The sequence below is a fragment of the Elgaria multicarinata genome, chromosome 1 (genome assembly GCF_023053635.1).
Source record: "Elgaria multicarinata webbii isolate HBS135686 ecotype San Diego chromosome 1, rElgMul1.1.pri, whole genome shotgun sequence".
NCBI classification, from domain to species: Eukaryota; Metazoa; Chordata; class Lepidosauria; order Squamata; family Anguidae; genus Elgaria; species Elgaria multicarinata.
In genome coordinates, this window is record NC_086171.1 from 102577718 (window position 1) to 102596310 (window position 18593).

Below are 18593 nucleotides of genomic sequence, written 5' to 3' on the forward strand. Positions count from 1 at the left end.
TGCCACCTTCCCGGTGAGAACGCACATGGTATTTCCTCCCTGTGGTTTTGAAGAGGACATAACTTTTAATCATATTTAACTGTTGAATTAGTATTTAAAATCACAATTCTATTATTAGCATACTCATGTTTCCTTTTCAATTAAGCTAATTGGTGCCATAACCATACAAAGTAAAGAAAATAGCACCAAAGTTACCAAGGCACATTAAACTGGTCAATGAACGTGTTCTGGAAGATGGCAACGAGAAACAACCAATACATTGGGAAATGTTGGTGACAATTTTGAAAATGGCATTTGGAGAATGGAGATTTGCTAGGAAATTGGCTTTCTGTTTCGTGTATAACCAGATTGCATAGGATTACAGGCACTTTCTGGACTGTTCAACACAGTCCAGGAGAGATTCATGGACTAAGCAGAAAACAAACTTGTTTCACTCAGAGGGGCTCTAAGTGAAAACGTATTCCATAAACAGCACAATTCTACACATCTCTGGTAATCCACAATCCCTGCCCTGCATTTTCTGATGTCCTGTGCAGCCTTTAATTGCTGAAATGAAACTCTCAGAGATGAATCTGCAGAGAGAGAGAGAGAGAGTCAGCACACACACACACCCCTCAGGCCCCAGTTCAAAGGAATATCTGCTTAGGGCCAGGAAACGAACGGCAGACTTAACACACTCTCTCAGCAATCCTCTGGCGCATAACGGCACAGCAGGGGTTGCTGGGAAACAGAGTCTTTGATGATCTTCTCTTCCTGCTGCGAAGACTAATGACTTCAAAAGGGCATTCTGCCAACGATAGGGGTGCACGGAAAGTGTAATTAGACAAGAGAAATTTTTGCTCACTACTCTAAAAGATAAGCCACTTATTCCATAGGAAAATACGAGGTAGGGCAGAAGGGAGATTGGGACAGGATCCAGCAGTGCGCACAGGGTCCTTCACCTGGGACACTCACTGCAGCCTCAGACAAAAGGGAGAGGGTTAAATGGCACCTGGTTCTCCATCTGGTCCTCCTTCTTCCCAGCCTGGTTTCCAGACACTTATCTGAGCTCTCAGGAAATCCTCCGTGGCCTGACTGCCGCTCGTCCAACACCCACCTCCTACTTTCTCCTCAGCTCCCTCATGACTGCCATCTCCTGTGAGACCCAGAGTTGGAAGGGGCCTACAAGGCCATCGAGTCCAACCCCCTGCTCAATGCAGGAATCCACCCTAAAGCATCCCTGACAGATGGCTGTCCAGCTGCCTTTTGAAGGCCTCTAGTGTGGGAGAGCCCACAACCAATTGCCTGGAGGGGCAATTGGGCTATGCATCAGCCAGGTTTCCTTGGCCACGAGGATGTGTTCCCTCTTTCTATAAATAGACGGACGTCCTTTGGAGCTCACCCCCACCCTCAACTGTTGGCAAGGAGGGATGGGTCATATTTCAGGGGGAGCACTAACTGCCCACGCCAGCCACATTTCAGCTCAGCTCAGCTCTAGTCTATGCAGCCCTCATCTCCCGCAGCCCCAACCCCCCCCCCCCCACTGCCCCGGCCACTTCCTTCCTGAATTGGGTGCCTGAGTTTTCATTTTCTCCGAAACCGCGTAGAAATATGCTCTGCGACTCTGGGCTCCTGTCTGCTGTGAAGCATCTCCAGCAAGCTATGGCCCGAGAGGTGTCGCAGTCAAGGGCTGCCTGACCCAGACCACCCCGTGCTTTCCCCTTAAGCTGCATCGCAGGATGAGGGCAAGAAACTGTGCTCTGGCAGTTCAGCAGGCCCTTTCTATGCGCCCTGCCAGCTCTCCGCCTGCGGAGTTTGCTGCCACAGAAGCTTACTGGGGGAGAAATGAGAAGTCTTTATCCCACCAGCTGCTTAACACAGCTTTGGGCAACTTCCCCGAAGGACATAGAGAGCTGTGGATTTCCCACCCCTTCCTTTCCTAGTCTGAAATTGGCATCAACAAAGTGGTTTTATGCTGCCACAGGGCCAGCCCTGCTGCCGGGCAGTGTGAGATAGGGGCCGCAGGCCGCGGAGTTGGGGATGACGTTAAAGGACCACAAGTTACCATTTACTCCATGTACTGTTTGTGAAAAACTGAAAAGCATGACATATAAAAATGAATCTGATGCAGCCACAGTTAAGTGCTTTTGAGTCCTATTGATATCTGTGATTCCTCGTTGATCTCTTTCATTGCAATTAATGAGACTTTAAAAATACTTATGTCTGGCTGCATCACACCTGTCCATTATGGATCCTTTTTTTTTTTTTTTTTTTTACTGGAGGGGGGCAGGGGAATGCCCTTTGGATTTTCCACCTCAGATGCTAAACTGACTTGGACCAGGCCTATAAATCCAGAATTATGGACATGTATTAAAATTCCAGACATTTTTTGAGCGACCCTGGGAGGTAAGTGAGCTGAGAGGCACTGACTGGCTCAAAGCCACTGAGCTAAAGCTTCATGGTTGAGGGAGGATTTGAATTCAGGCTTTCCTTACAGACCAAATATGATCCACTACCCTACACCATTAAAAGAAATGCCATCATATGACTCAATGGAGTGTCCATTTATTTCTTCATTATGTTTGTATCTTGACTTTCTTCCAAAGAGCTCAGGGCAGAGTAAATAGTTTCCACCCCAGCTTATTCTCACATCACAGTGAAACAAATCAGGCTGAGAGAGAATGAATCATAGAATCATAGAATAGCAGAACCAGAAGGGGCCCACAAGGCCATCGAGTCCAAACCCCACCTCAATGCAGGAACTAATATGAGATTAGTTCAATGCAGGAACTAATATGAGACTAATATGAGATTAGTCCAAGGTCACTTCGTGGGTGAGTGGAAATCTGAACCTAAGACCAACACACTATCCCTGATACCACATAAGCTCACTATATAGATTGGCCTTCCTAGACCTGGTATCTTCCAAAGGTGTTTGACTACAACTCCCAGCATGCTGGGAATTGTAGTCAAACACATCTGGAGAGCAGCATTTTAGGGGCAGCTGATAAAAATGGTAAGTAATATTATTCTCTTTATGAGCCTAAGTAAACCACCTTCTCCCAAACATGCTAACAGGTTTAAGAATCATGCCCCATATCATGTAGTTTGCTTTTTGCTACGATGATTTAGTTCAAATCCTGTTGGTCTCATCTTGTTGGACCACTTTGGTTCAGAACAGATACAGAAGGTTGGGTAAGGCAGTCGTAGGCCCTTTCTACACCTAAGGATTATCCCAGGAAAATGGAGGGATCGTCCCTGCCTGCTCCCGGGATCCCCTGTATGTCATTCGCGTGCACGGGGTGATCCCGGGATGATCCCTGGAAAAAAGGCAGGTGTAGAAACGGCCTTAGACAACCTTACAGGCCATGGGGAGATACATGATGGGAGATGGAGGAAAGTAAAAGGGGGAACAAATGAGCCGAAGAAAGACAAGAGGGCATCTGAAGGTAATTGTGTCTCTTGGGGACCAGCACAAGGCAGAAAGGAAGGCAAGGGGGTGGGAGGGAAGAGACACTAATTGGAGGATAATCACATTTGCAAGCAGAACAGCAGCAGCAGGGTATGAATGCAATCTTGAGTAGCTGGGCAGGTCGAGGAGAAGCAGGAAGCTTCCCTAAGGACAGAGAAGGCACTGCCTGCTTAGCGTGCCCTTTCTTCCTGAAGATTTGTGAGCAGAAAAAGAGAATCCGCTGCAACTTGACAAGATGAGACTCCAAGAGAGTTACAAATAGGAGCCACAAGAGGACAACAAACCAATAAAAGGCACAGAATGACTGAAGTACCCGGGAAGAATCAGTTAGTGGCGAAAATCACAAGGCCCCGAACAGACAGTGTGAACTGGGGTCAGGAAGCATAGGGCTCAGGGGAGTGATGGAAAGATGACGGAGCATTCTTCTGAAGCTACATTTCAAAAGTAAAGATGCCCGATTATAGTGTTTTACCACAAAGGGCAAGTTCAATCTACGCTTTCATTTTAAAAGGTGATTTCTTGCCCCATGAACAGAAATTTCTGTAGTCCTTTGGAGTTTACATGCTCTTATAACGGCTTCTGCAATATGGGGAAATAAGGCATGGCTGTGTCTGCAGTCTAGGAGCTCTCTCTCTCTCTCTCTTGGGGCAATGCCTCATTGAACTCTGAGATTCACTTCAAAGCAAATGAAGTGTAGAATTAAGCTGTGCTGCTGTTTGCATTCTGCAATTCCATGGGAGCACAGAAAAAGTGCAGGATATAGCAGTAGGCACAGAGTTTAGCTTACTAAAAAATTCTATTTTCTTTCTTTCTTTTTCTTTTTAATCAAGTTTCTAGCCCTTAAGTTTGCAAGGATATACTAATGAGAGCAAAATGTAGTGGGCATTTGAATCTGATCAATCAACGACCTTACTGCAATTTCCCAGCAACATCAGTTGTGATCTGAGTGTTGTAAACAGTCTCCCAATATGGTGGGAGATTCATCACAGTTAAAACTTCTTCACACAGCGCATAGTTAAACTATGGAATTCGCTACCACAAGATGTAGTGACGCCCACCAATTTGGATGGCTTTAAAGGGGTGGGTGGGCGGTTGGATAAATTCCTGGAGAAGGCTAACAACGGCTACTAGCCCTAATGGCTATATGCTACCTTCAGTATCAGAGGCAGTAAACCAATATGCACCAGTTGCTGGGGAACATGGATGGGAGGGTGCTGTTGCACCGTGTCCTGCTTGTGGGTCTCTGGTCGACAACTGGTTGGCCACTGTGTGAACGGACTGCTGGACTGGATAGACTCTTGGTCAGATCCAGCATGGTTCTTCTGTCATTATGACATACATATGTCAACTTTTTAAGTCAATATATGCACAAGCTTTGTGCCTAAGTGCTCCATTGTCATACCAGCCTTTCTCCCACTTCTCAACGTGTCATGAATCAACACTTCCTCAATTAGTTATAGTTTCTCACTATATTCAAATTAGGGAACTATAGTTTCTAGGTTCCAAACAACCCAGGATCTGAAATCAACTTCAAACCATTGGCAACACTTCCAAAGCCATGTCATGTGTACATCTGTCAGGAGGACGCACATGGGATTCAGCTACAGCTGCACAATGTTATGGAGCTTGGCTAACTTCACATACGCAAGCACACTACACTGCATGTTAATTTAATTAAACTTGCTGGTCTGCTACTCCCATTAATTAACATGGATTAGAATCCCAGCATAAGCCATAAACCTGCACCAAAGTTTGCAGGTTGGGGGAGGATACAATTCAGCCCTCTTTCGACATTCTTTAGCCACCATGATTGTGATTATGATAGCACAGCTGAAGGGTGAGAAGAGATAATTAATCCGTACTTAGCATTCTTATGTACGCCAGCAGGCTAGAACTCTTTTCTCCTTATCACACAGCCCATCACAATGATTAGGTTCTAATTCAAGCAATTTTCCACACACTTAGTCAGCTCTTGGACTCTCCTATTAGTACTGCAGTTCTGGGAGCAAGGAGCTTTTTCTTCTTCTTCTTTTTTAACAAAAGTGATGGGTTGGAAAGGATCTAACAGATCAAAAGTGCACTTCAGAGATCTAAAGTACAAACCGCAAAAAACCAAACAAACACTCCCCACAAATAGGAACGCATAAATAATACACACAGCACAGACACAAAAACCCCTTCAAATATAAATGTACCGCTTCAAACACACAATATCAAAGTACAAAATACAGATGATACAACCCTTCCAAAGTTAAGTATTCATAGGACACATTCAGTTGAGTGTGTGGGGCGTATATATGTGCTTGATTCTTCCATTAAGCCCACTTGGATTGCAATATGTTTAACTTTGATTGGATTGTACCCATAGAAAATATTATAATAAAAAATAACTCTTGTACAGAATCAGATCTATATATAGTATGCCTTATATAGAAGGTATAGTGTTAAACCACTGAGAAAAAAATAGAAGACCAGCCTCCACATCCACATTTTATACAAACTTATTAACAAGTACACATGTCTGCCGTGCATATCGTAACTCATGGGATAATAACTTGATACATGGAGGGTGTTGCCACCCTGGTGGTCTTTTTATGGAGAATTTTCAGCTGAGCCTAGTAATGGTGGCCTGATGGCCACTACTACACAGCAAAGCATCCAGGAGCAGCAAACTGGCAATATAGAAGCCAGGAGAGTGAAAGCTTAATCTTTGCTTTACCTATGGCTTCCCCCACACACACAAACCTTCCTCTCCCCAGCTGCTTTTTCACCCACTCGGAGTTGCAGATTTATTTTTGTGAGATTAACGTAGTCCAGAACCCTACCTGACGTAAAAGCAGTTGGAGGCTGGAGTGCTTAAGAAAAAGGACCAGGCAGGGGTCGTTTAAATGTCCCCTCTCTGCACTGCTTTTCCACTGCAAAGCACCCCCTCCCCTGAAGATGCTTTGCACGGAGAAGCAAGTGACAGGCTAACCTTACATGTAGCTCCATTGCAATATGTAGTTTGGACCTTAATTTTAGGACGTTTTTAAAGAAGCATATGAGGTGTAGATCGTACTATTAACGTGAACGTGTGATTATTGGTAATCGAGAATACAAAGTGAAAGTGAGACTTTTAATCCATGTAGGTTTAAAGTCCCACAACATATTTTAAGAAAAACCCATGCTAAGCCCCATGGAAGATGGGGCTACAACCAAGGCATGGGCTGCAACACAGGGGCTGCAACACAGGGCCCATCGTCTCAAGGTGCATCCACCAGTTCTCTCAGCTTCCCTTATGATTATGAACACAATCATGTTCATGTGGATGTCAGGGGTGAGACCAGGGAAGCCATGTGATGCGGCCATCGTCCCCGGTGCTCCAGAGGACCACTTTAAAGCCTATTGCTTCCCGGAAAGCACAGAAGGTGACATTCTACTAAGACGTGTAGTAATCTTTTCACCCTTCGTGGTTGCACGCAACAGCTTTCTTTGACCGTATGTGTATGTGTGCAAGTTGCATTCATATGCCCAAATGTTATGTGTGAGACTTCAAAGCTGGGGTGGAGTAAGGCGTCCACTACAGCCTGCTAGCCTGGGACCCCACCATGGCCTTCATCCAGTCCTGGGTCCAACTAATACAAGATGGGCACACAGTCATTTGTTGGGAGGAAAGCAGGCTGACCTTCTACCTCTTTGTTTCCATGGGGAAATTCTGTTTCCTTTTGAGGATTTTTAAATTTCTCTATGAACAGCCCAAGCCCAGGAAAGGTGTAGTTCTGCCCTTGTTTCCCCCACATTGTCTTTGATCTGTATTCACTGCCAACTAAGTTCTCTGTCTTTTTAAAGCCTCACCTGAAGAACCTCAGTTTCTGTTTTCTTAAGCTGGCATGGCTGGATATATACGGTTGTCTTACAATGACTCAAGCTACCAGTTCATATAGCCCACTACTCTGAACCAGGGACCTTGTACATGCAAAGGATGTGCTCTAGCACTGTGCTACGGCCCCTTCCAGACCCTGCCTGTACCTTGAAACGGTACAAGGAGAAGTGTGCAATCACAGCACCTCCTACCTCCTCCCTGCTCCTTCAACGGTCCCTCAGGGCTCAGCTTTCTCCACAACAAGCAGGAGAAAAGTCTGGCCAAGAGGAACAAGGTGTGGGGCAGTCACTTATGCCTCACTTTTGGGGGGCTTCTTCTCTATATGCTGGGGCTCTATAAGTCACTGATTTAAAGACTGAACTATGATTGTTTTTATTTTTTATTTATTGCTTTTATATCCTGCCTTTTTCCCTTCAAGGAACCCAAGGCGGTGAACATAATCTTCCTCTCCATTTTTATCCTCACAACTACAATCCTTTAAGGTAGGCTGGGCTGAGAGTCTGTGACTGGCCCAAAGTCACCCAGTGGGTTTCCACGGCCAAGTGGAGAATAGAACCCGGATCTCCCAACTTCCAGTCCAACACTCTAACCACTACACCACACTGGCTCTCTTGTTGTTGTTAAATGATGTTCATATTTTGTATTTCTTAAATAAAAATGCTTTTTACAGTTAATTATTTTTGACGATGATGATACACACACATATACACAGCTTTGGGTGCTTTGCAAAAAAGTGATCTGACATGTAGTGGACACACACACACACACACAGAGAGAGATCTCTTGTTGTTTTTATGGATTTTAAGGCAAATATGCAATTTCTAGCAAATGACCTATCATTCCTAGGGCCTGAAGAGCTTCACAGATGCTTTTACACATTTGTAGTCTTTAGAAGCTGCCACTGAAAGCTAGGGGGCAGTGTGGTCCCTCTCTCTCTCTCTCTTTCTCCACTCCCTCCCTCACATACATAGAGAGAGAACTAAGCCAATAAAAGCAGAAATCACACATTTGCCTTTAAATTCTCCAGCTGCCCTACAACCATGGATGCTCAGACTGATAGTTCCTTGGAATCTATTCATTCAGTAGACGGAAGAGTTTTACAGATTCACTAGCGCGCTCGCAACAGATTCCTACCTTGCACACAGAAAGTGAGATCGTTACACAACTGGATCCAGTTTCATAGCAATTCCATAATCAGGATTACATTATAATACTGAGCCTACTAACTCTGAAGACTTGTAGCTCCATAAAGGACAAAGCATGTTCTCATCTGTGCCTTTCACCCAAAGAAGCCCTAGAATCTTATTTTGGTACAAATTTTGAGTCCTGAAATATGTGAAGATAATAATAGAATCTGGTGACTCTGAGCACATGCAGAATTCCTCTCCCCTTCACCACCACGCAACCCTATCTCAGGCTCTTAGGGCTGATAAGAACATGGTGGTGGGCATGGGTCTCATCCCTCCCCTTTTAGAAACCACACCTTTTCAGAGCCCTGGAGCTATGTAGGAGCGGACCCTCTAGCCTCAACCAGACCTCTCGCTCAAAATGGCTGGCTTAAGTCTGCCTCTGGCTGAGAACACTGCGGGTACTTTCCAGCTTCCCTTGGCTTCCCTGTCGCAGCTCTCTGACTTTGCCAACCTTCACTGGATCCCTGCCATGCTCCATGGGCTGCCTCCCTAGCTATGGACCACTTAGCGGCTTTCTGCCCATGGTAGCTGAAACAACAGAAGAAACCTCGCCGGACCCCTCCTTCCAAGCACGCTCTGTGCCGTCTCGCCTGCTGGCCAGGTCCTTGACGTAAAGGACAGTGTCGTTCGCACCAGGGCCAAAAGGCAATACTGGAGACCTGTCAAAAGCACCTACCCTTGGTTTGTGCCCCATTCATTCCTGATGCAAAGGTGCTTGTGCACTGGATCCTTCATGTAACCTTCATAGCAAAGGCATTCGCCTAGAAGGGGAAAAACAAACAAGAATAGGAATATTATGAAAGGGGCGTTGGGGCCACCCATGAAAGAAACCTGGTGTTTGTGGTGGGCATCAGCAGTGAGAAAAGACAAATGCCGTGTCAGGACTTATTAGGAGAGGAACCAGAAATAAAGCCGCCAGCGGCATAATACTTTCACAGAAGTCTACAGCAGCCTCCTCCAACCTGGCACCCTCCAGATGTGATTGACTACAACTCTCATCAGCAGCCATGTTGGCTTGGGGGTAATGGGAGCTGTAGTCTAACAAATTGGGAAGGCGCCAAATTGGGGGAGAATGCTCCATATTAGCCCTATGGAGGCTTTTGCCTGCTTGCATGTAGGGCTAAACTTCAGAGGCAGACAGAGGTGTGCATGTAAGCCCTTCCTCAGCATCCCTCCATACAAGCAGTCGGACACCTGCATAAGGTTAGCAAGGGTTAGCCTTGTTCTCTTCCCTTTTCTACTGCCAATGCTGGATTAATTGCCCCAAATCCACAGATCTTTGCACAAAGAAGCAGGTTGTGCGCATGTGAGTGGATGCAAGGATAATGGGAGAGAGGCAAAATACATTTAGAAGCCCCAAAGGTCTGAGAACAGGGGTCAAGAAACATGCAGGGGATGCAGAAGACGGTAGGGTCAACCCCAGGGTCTCCTGAGGCTCAGCTCTTCAACTCGGGGCGTGGAACCTGGGAGCACATGGGTGGTGCCGGTCAAAGCCAAGAGTGGAGCCTGACAGCACTCAGAAAGTTTTAAAAAACCCAAAACCAGGTCTCAAGGATCTCCTCCTAACCATGCACATACTTTGCGTATATAAAGTCTGAGGCTCAGTCCCTGCCGTCTCCAGTTAAATATCTCTGGACCTTCTGCCTGGAGACCAAAGGATAGGGACTACTACCAAGCAAAGTAAGTACTGGGCTGAAAGGATGAATGATAAGATTTAGTCTAAGGTAGCTTCATGTGTCTATGGTAGCTTCATGATTTGCTGTTGCCACCTAGAGGGAATCAGGGAGAACTTGCCTGTCTAAACAGGACTTTAAAACCAAAGTTTGTTTCACAGCCTGAATTCTCCCAATTCACTCAGTCATATATGCAGAGACGAACTCCCTCAACCCACCTAATATATGCCGATGTTCACTTTGCACCCACCTACCAGTTTCAGGGTCACACTCATGTTCGCAGGGGTCAAGAAGCCGGCGGGAGCACAAGTCCAAGGCCCAGGGCCCACTGGAGTTTTGCTGGGAGAAGAGAACCACCTGGGCAGGGTTTAACCAGTCACTGGCATCTAACTGGCTGCCCTCTAGCAAGATAAAGCGGCTCCCTACAAGAGACACAGAAATTGGGGGGGGGGATGTCACATTTTGAGAGACTGTCATGAGGGGTGCTTTCATGTGCGAGGTCTAAATCTCCTCTGAGCTGACTGCTCCCCCCGCCCCAACGCACCCCATCCTGGTCACTCACCTTACTATTTAAGTGAATATCTGATCATTGTTAATGCCAAAGACAAAGCAAATGAGATTTGTAATGTGCATGAGCATCCTGTCTAATGTAGGCTGAACAATCACTTTAAGAGTCATGGGTGAAAACACCCTAAGAATATCCCTCTCAAATAACTTCCAAGTCCACAATTTCTTCTCAAATAACTGTGGATTGCTCTGATCGAGCAAAAACAAAACCAGAATGCATTTGCACACCTAGTGGATTTACCATGTAATGTCTTCTGGAAATAGCCCTAGAAGTATCTCTTCCAGTGCAGGATTCACACTTCCCAGTGACCATGTTTTGAAGCTCTAGTCTTTGGAGCATTCCAGGGGAATTAGAGAACAGGTGGTTGCTTGGGGGATTTGGAGTTACTCCTTCCATCCCACCATACAGGTGAAGTCAGGGCCGGTGCCAGACTATTTTGCGCCTTAAGCAGGTGAGCTGCTTTCACCCACCCACACCCACCCCAGCATACCTGGGCATGCGGCGCCATCTCGCCCACACAGCCGAAGCGAAGCCAGGACGCTGGAGTAGGGGGGCGGGCGTAGCTTCACTTTGGCTGGGTGGGCGCCCAGCCGAAGCGAAGCCAGGATGCTGGGACGGCGGGCGGCAGGCGGGCAGCTTCGAAATGTCGTAACTGGAAGCTGCCCTCTCAGAGCCACTGTGGGAGAGCAGCTTCTGGGTGCGGCGTTCAGCGCCCCCTTACCTTGGCGCTCTAGGCGGCCGCCTGAGTGGCCTCTATGGTAGCGCCAGCCCTGGGTGTAGTTGAGTGCTTATGAAATCTTGTATTCCCTTCCTCTGTACGATGCCTTGGCCAAGACATAGCCTACCATTTTAGAAATGAATAGGAGAAAGCAGTTCCTATGATTGTATGTAGGAAAGGTTAAAGCAAAGCAGATCTGGAAAAACAGGAAGAAAGAGAGAGAGAGCTTCAACAAACTAAAAAAAAAGTAAATTTGTTACTATGGAAGTCATCGCAGCAGTGGACAGGTTTTCTCCAAATCTGTTCAAATCTAAAATCTCCCACTAAGAGGAATAATGATTTCCTCTCTCAAACCAGTGTCATTTGCTGTATAAATCTGATGATGCACGCTTTGCCACTCTGGGCAGCCTTCAGCCAGCTGAATTGTTGGCCTGTAAAATCCAGTTCCTCCCCATTGGCCGAGGTTGCGCAAAAACGGTAAACCTGTGTTTTGAGTGTCCCACTTCAGAGTGCCAGTAAGGGTTCATGTGACTGAACGTATCTCCATACAAAATAATATCTGGCACACAGAAAAGCAGTATGTCTAGGAGAAGAGTGCTACCCTAACTTTCTAGCCGACATCCAGTTTTCTATGGGAAGGGATTTATTTTATTATTGGAAGAACATTCAGTCCTAAGCTAAAACCCTTGCCGGGTATTCATAGACAAGGTAACTTAAATGTGACATGTGCTATCACGTGCACGCTCTCTCTCTCTCTCTCTTCTGCGTACAGAAGGTGAGGGGGCCTAGGCTTGGCAAAGTCATGGGTTCCTATCTCAACATTTTCACAAGAGCGCATTTGTTTCTACACTTTGGGAAGCTGGAGCCAACACTTAAAAAGGAACATGGGAGTCTATGGCCATAAGCCATATTCTCTTCACTGCAAGCTTCTCAGCACAAAGGCAGGCTGGGCTTTCAAATCTGAAGTTTCTATTCTCCTGCTCCTACAGAACAAGCTATTGGCATTTCAGAACTAAGACCACAAAGTGGGCTATAAAGGATATTAAAGGGGCCTCATATAGAGCCTCGTGTAGTGCAAAGTGGTAAGCAGCAGTTACTGCAGCCGAAACTCTCCCCAGGGCCTGAGTTTGATCCCAGCAGAAGCTGGTTCTCAGGCAGCCGGCTCAGGTCGACTCAGCCTTCCATACTTCCAAGGCTGGTAAAATGAGTACCCAGCTAGCTGGGGGGAGAGGTAACTGCGACTGGGGAAGGCAACAGCAAACCACCCCGCTACAAAGTCTGCCAAGAAAACGTCAGCGAAAGCAGGCGTCCCTCTAGGAGTCAGTAATGGCTCAAGTGCTTGCACGAGAGCGTCCTTTCCTCTTCCATATAGACAGAGACAGCGGCAAATTCTGCAGAGTGCAGAGCTCCTGGGTAATGGTTGCTAGCATTTTCTATTGCATTTCAGAGCAGTAGTCTTCAACTGCTGGGTTGCAAAGTCAGCCCAGGTGGGTCATGGCAAAGCTGTTGCTGCCCCGTTGGGCAATTTTGAAATTGTGAAAGTGGGTCTCATGTTGCAGGCTGGGAGTCCAAGGTGGTTTCAGGTCTGGACCAGTTGAAGACCACTGTTTTAGAGTGTTCAAAGTGCTTCACATATCTTATCTCAGCAATCCTTACAACAACTATGTAAGGTAGGTCAGCAGGTGATGGTGGGGCTGAGAATGAGAGTCTCATCTAAGAACATCTAATGCAGTCTTCTCCTATTGGTGCCCTCCAGATGTGCTGGGACTGCCACTCCCATCATTCTCAGCTAGCACGGTCATGAGAGTTGCAGCCCTCCATATTTGGAAAGTACCAGGTTAGGGAAGGCTGATTTAATGAGATTATGGTGGAGGCAAAATTTCAGCCAGGAACCTACTGGTTCATAGCTCAGGTTCTAAGTCACTATAACTTACACCATTATTATATATATATATACATACATACATACACACACACATACACACACACACACACACACACACACACCCCATAGGCACGCAGGCAGGCAGATAGGTATTTTCTTTAAAACCCACCCTTCTGCCAAGGTATTCAGGATGCAACACATGGAGCTTAACCCTTTTTATCATCACCTATGAGGTAGCTCAGGCTGAAAAATGAAGACTTGCCCAAGGCCACCCAGTGACCTTGAAATGCTCCACCTAAACTTCATTCATGGCTCTCTGTGCCATCTATTTGTCGTGTGTCTCATCAGTTCAACCCGTTTGCTCAGAATGGATGTGCGTTGGCACTCAAGGGTCAGAGGCCATGGCTGGGTGGAGTTTCCCACAGCCTCGTGGAACTCAGCCTTCTTCTCCTCTGCCCTCATCCTCCCAGAGCACCTTGAACCGGGGTCAGGGATCCTCTCATTAAGTCTGACAGGCACCAACTAAGATCTGTGTGAGTATATCGGAAGAGTAGATGCAATTAACAGTAGCAGCCAGGAGCTTGACTAGTCCTACAGGACTATTTAATATTTTATTTATTTATTTATTTATTTATTTATTTATTTACTATTAAGCTCCTGGCTGCCACTGTTAAGCCTTACTTTTCCCAAACACAAAAACTGTTAAGAGGGGGAGGGGGAGAATGACACATCACATGCCTAGATTTCACCCTTTTTGCTCTTTAGATGGGTGGACCCTTCTCAATCCACTCTGGAAATAAACTGAAAGGACTAGATGAATTTCCCAGATGGTTTTGGCCCACACAATTAAGAGGCAGCCTGGGATGGAACCAAATCAATCTCTTGGATTTTGCCACGCACCACACCAGTGCCATCATCAGTGTCCACCAGGCCTAGGTGGCGAGGACCCTGACTACAAATCAAAGCTTTCCTCCCCTGCAAAGGAGATAGCATGGAGGATTCCGTTCACAGCCTGAAAGCCACAGCTGGGACTTGTCCATGGATGCGCTTCTGCAAGCTGCATGAATTATATTTATAATTACCCCATTAAACTATAACTTGTCTCTGCCCCTCTGTTATTCTATATACCACAATGATGAGATGGGGTAGGTAGCCAACAGCTTTGCGGGCAGAAGGTGCAGGTCTTCTAGACATTCCAGCCAAATGGTTAAGTGGAAAGTGTAGAGCCCCAGTCAAAACTGCTTGCTGCTTCTCTGTCCTGGCTGACTGATGCACAGGAAGCAGGTATCAAGTAGACCAATTTGCTCTATGAGGAGACACCAACGTCATAGGGCAGTGCGATGGCAGGTAGAGTGTTGGCTCACCGTCAGCAATAAGGTGCTCTGGAACATGCAGTGTTATCTTGACCACAAGTGGGCAGTTCACGTGGGAGGCACAGACCAGGCCAATGACGCAGCTGGTGATGCTAATAAGCGTCAGGGTAGTCTTGCTTACTGGACTCCTTGGTGAACCCACTGAAATGGAAAAGTAAAGGAGAATTCAAGAGAAAGTCATGGAAGGGTGGATCAAAAGCCGTAACATGGAGATCACTAGATCAATGAAACACAGACAATTAGCCTGAGGAACATGGCTAATAAAAGTTGCAAGTAATTAACATACATTTCCTTCATTTATTGGACCTATAGCCCACCTCATCCCAAGAGCTCAAGGTGGATGACAATATTTTAATTATTCTACCTTGTCATTCCCTATGCCTGGCCCCCATTCAAAGAATAAAAATGTCATCCATAAATCCAAATTTGTGGATGTGTTTACTGTGATTAAGGCTGTAATCCTATACCAACTCACCTTGGAGCAAGCCACACTGAGCTCAATGGGACTTACTTCTGAGTAGATATGCGTAGGATTGCATTGTACGCATTCCAGTTTTGATCAGAACTGGCTTGAGGCAAAACACAGTGCATCGTGTGATGGGGCTCAAACATGGAAGAATCCAGCCTTCACTGAGTATTTTCACCTAGTTCATATATTATTTATTTATTTATTTATTTATTTATTTATTTATTACATTTCTATACCGCCCAATAGCCGGAGCTCTCTGGGTGGTTCACAAGAATTAAAATCATTCAAAGTATAAAACAACAGTATAAAACCATAATGTAAAATACAATATAAAAGTTCAAGGGAAATAACAGAACCTTATTTAAATTCCATAACTACTCATGAGCGTACAGCTCTTTACCCTGTCCAAGTTGTAACATAGCAATAAAAAACAGTTCTTTGAATAGTGTTGAAAGTGCTTCACGTGCATTATTTCAGTGATCTTTACAAAAACCCTGTAAAATGTCAGTATTGCTTCCATATTGCACTTGAAGCTCAGAGATAGTGGCTTGCCTGAGGCCACCTCTTGAGTTCATGGCAGAAGCAAAATTTGAAGAGGACTTCCTTGCTTACAACATAGCTTCATGGTCTCTAAGCCTCTTAGTTGTCTTACGTCTAAATTTAAAACACCCACACCAAAATCACTGACAAATGAAAGCTTAAAGTCTCTCCTGCTATGAAATAGTTCTCCACTCAGCCTATCTTACTACAATGTGAGGGCCCAGTTTTTGGGAGCCCCTCGGGAAACTTGGCCCAAGACAGACCCATAACCAACAAGAGGAACCGAGGCACAGCCACTGACGGATGTGTGGGAGCAGAATGCCTCAGAGATCCTTGCCCGGTCAAAGGACAGAGGTTCCACACTCTCTGAACTAGGCAGGCCCCATCTGAAATAGAAGCACATTCGACACTGGCGCAAGGGATTCTGGGGAATGCAACATGGTCAGATTTAAGATGTGTCAGTGTGTCGCCTATGCCATATGCCATGGCGAGTTGGGGGGTCCCCAGCTCTCAGTTGGTGGGATCCTTTACCAATCAGTCCCATCAGAAGTGCAGGCTTTAGAGACGATGCACAGATTGTTACTGAAAAACTAACCTACATTTATTGAGCAAGGTAGGGAAGAACACACACGTAGCTGCTGCCTAATATCTGAGTCTGGACTGGGACAGCACCAGGGCCAATCCAGTTGTCCCAGAGGTGCCCCAGAGCTGCTTTATGGAGGCTCATCCTGCAGCAGCATTCAACAGCCCATGTTCAAGCAAGGATGGGGTGTTCAAGCGAGCACCACCCTATTACTCAGAAGGTGCTGCTGCCATTCTCCCAGAGTCTTGTCTTGCTGCTCAGTGATCTGCCTCCTGGGCTTCAAGTGAGTCCCTTCCACACTCCAGAGACTACAAGAAACCCAGCCTTCCACCGCCTGTGGCGAAATGACCAGGCCGCTCCTGAAGCATGGGGTGCTGGAGGTTAACACAGAGGAGAACCTGGAGGTGAGGGGTGGGGGGGTGGAGGGAGAAAAAAGGTGCACACAAACACTGCCATGGAAACATTGAGCCAGGGTAGAACAGGGAGAGAAGGGCACAGCCAAGCATGTACCCAGGGAGTTCCCAATGACATGGCCGTGCCCAGTCAATCTCTTTGGGGGACGGCGGGGGAAGGACACCTAATCCATAGGCCTTGCTTATCATTTTGCTTCGTCTGTGTTGATTCAGGAATGTGGTTGCGTAATTCCAGAAGTAGTAGTTTCAGCTGACAGACTGTACCCTAAACCTTGGCTGTGAATAGCAGCACCATCTCTCATTACCAGCCCTCAAGTGCAGAGACGCCAGGCTCCCCAGGGTAATTAATGACACTCTGTAGAGTGCTTCACTCCGCCCACTCCCCCCCCCAAACTAGCTCTCCCCCCACTTCAGACATGCACTCCTGAGTGGCAGCCTCTATTCGGGTCCCTTGGGCGTCAAGGCATCCTGCCATCTACTATCTCTGACAGATGGCGTGACGTCCCAGCAGGGCAGAAGCAACGCTCAGATACGCAGGAAGGGCAGTGCGGTGAAACCTGAAGCCTTAGACAAACTCCGAGGCTTCGCAGCTTCTACGCCCTGCCTCAGGCCATGTGAGGCTGCATGCGTTTTAGCCAATGGTCTGGAGGCTCATTTTCGTAGCAACTTCTGTGAAGAAAATACGTAGCTTTAACAGTAATAATAATAATCGATTAAAATGGCGAAGTATCGAAGAAAATGGGGGAAAGTTTTTTTCTTCTAAAAAAATTAGCTGACAGCTTGTGCCACTCTGGCAGCATCTGTGCTGATGGATGGCCTTGCTTATGTATCTATCACATTGGCATTCCAGTGTGAGGCAAATGAGTCTGAGGGTAAAATCCTTCCTCAAAAAAACCCACGTTAACCTTTGTTCCCAAGCAAAGCAAAGCACAAGTTCTGGTAGCTGCATCTGCTCAGGTTCATCATCCGTTGTAATATTTCTTCTCCCATTCCTGCCCTCTCCTCTTACCCTTGCCTCTCAGCTGAGACGTCTCTCCCACACTCAGCATGCAGACGGGATGCCCTTCAGTGCGAGCGGGCCCTGTCTTTTTAGCTTTTGTTACCGTGAAGTCTCATGCACACTGATAGCACCCCGTCCTGGTCAAAGGGCTCCAGAAGAACCTTCCTGGAGGGCTGAGTGGAGGGCTGCCTTTGGCTGTGGAGAGGGAGGCGCCACACCATCATGCCTGAAGCACCGTGCTTGTTCTCATTTACTGATCGCTCTCCCCGATTCTCTCCTTGCTCCTCCAGTCTCCGTTCTTAATTCTTCTGCACGGTTGATTCATGCTGCCCATCCATTATTATTTTTTATCATCACTCCTCGTTATTATTCCATCACTGGCTTCTGCTATATCTCGTATGAAGTTTAAGTGTCGCTTTCTGACTTAGAAGCCTCTACGTGGTTTTGTGCCACCTTAAACCTGTGCGCTGATTTCTCTTTGTTCACCTCAAAACATTTGTTCTTCTGACTCTAGTTTATGGGTGCTCTCCTCTAGGCTTAGGTGCTTTCTCTCTTGCTGTGCCGTACTGCCAAAAATGCTATTGCCATTTTAAAACTTACTCTTTTTCTCTCACCTGTTTCTAACACCATCGTCCTATATAGTTATTGACAGTGTCTAATTCTTTCTGATTTTGTTTGTTTGTTGGAGATATTTCTTGGCCACCTTTCAGGAAAGGAGCCCTGCCTGCCAAGGCAGTGTCCAACGATGAATTTCATTCTTCTTTACACAGGCAGGTGATGTAGCATCTTTCTATTCCCTCTCTTTCCTTGTTGTCTGCCTTGGTATACTGCAGAAGTGGGCAACTTGTAGCCCTCCAGATGTTTTGGC

The 18593-nt window shown here is 46.4% G+C and overlaps 1 protein-coding gene across 2 annotated transcripts in view; it reads right to left on the reverse strand.

Annotated features, from left to right (window-relative positions):
* The window catches only part of ASTN1 (astrotactin 1), a 259496-nt gene that overhangs the window by 122974 nt on the left and 117929 nt on the right, over positions 1-18593 (reverse strand). For both annotated transcript variants that reach the window (XR_010025831.1, XM_063134053.1), the window contains exons 6-8: positions 14712-14861; positions 10431-10598; positions 9180-9264 (exon numbers count right to left, since the gene is read on the reverse strand). Coding sequence is in view for 1 of the 2 variants with exons in the window: in XM_063134053.1 (XP_062990123.1) it covers positions 9180-9264; positions 10431-10598; positions 14712-14861 (403 nt within the window). In the remaining variant the exon portion in view is untranslated. The remainder of the gene's footprint in view (positions 1-9179; positions 9265-10430; positions 10599-14711; positions 14862-18593) is intronic.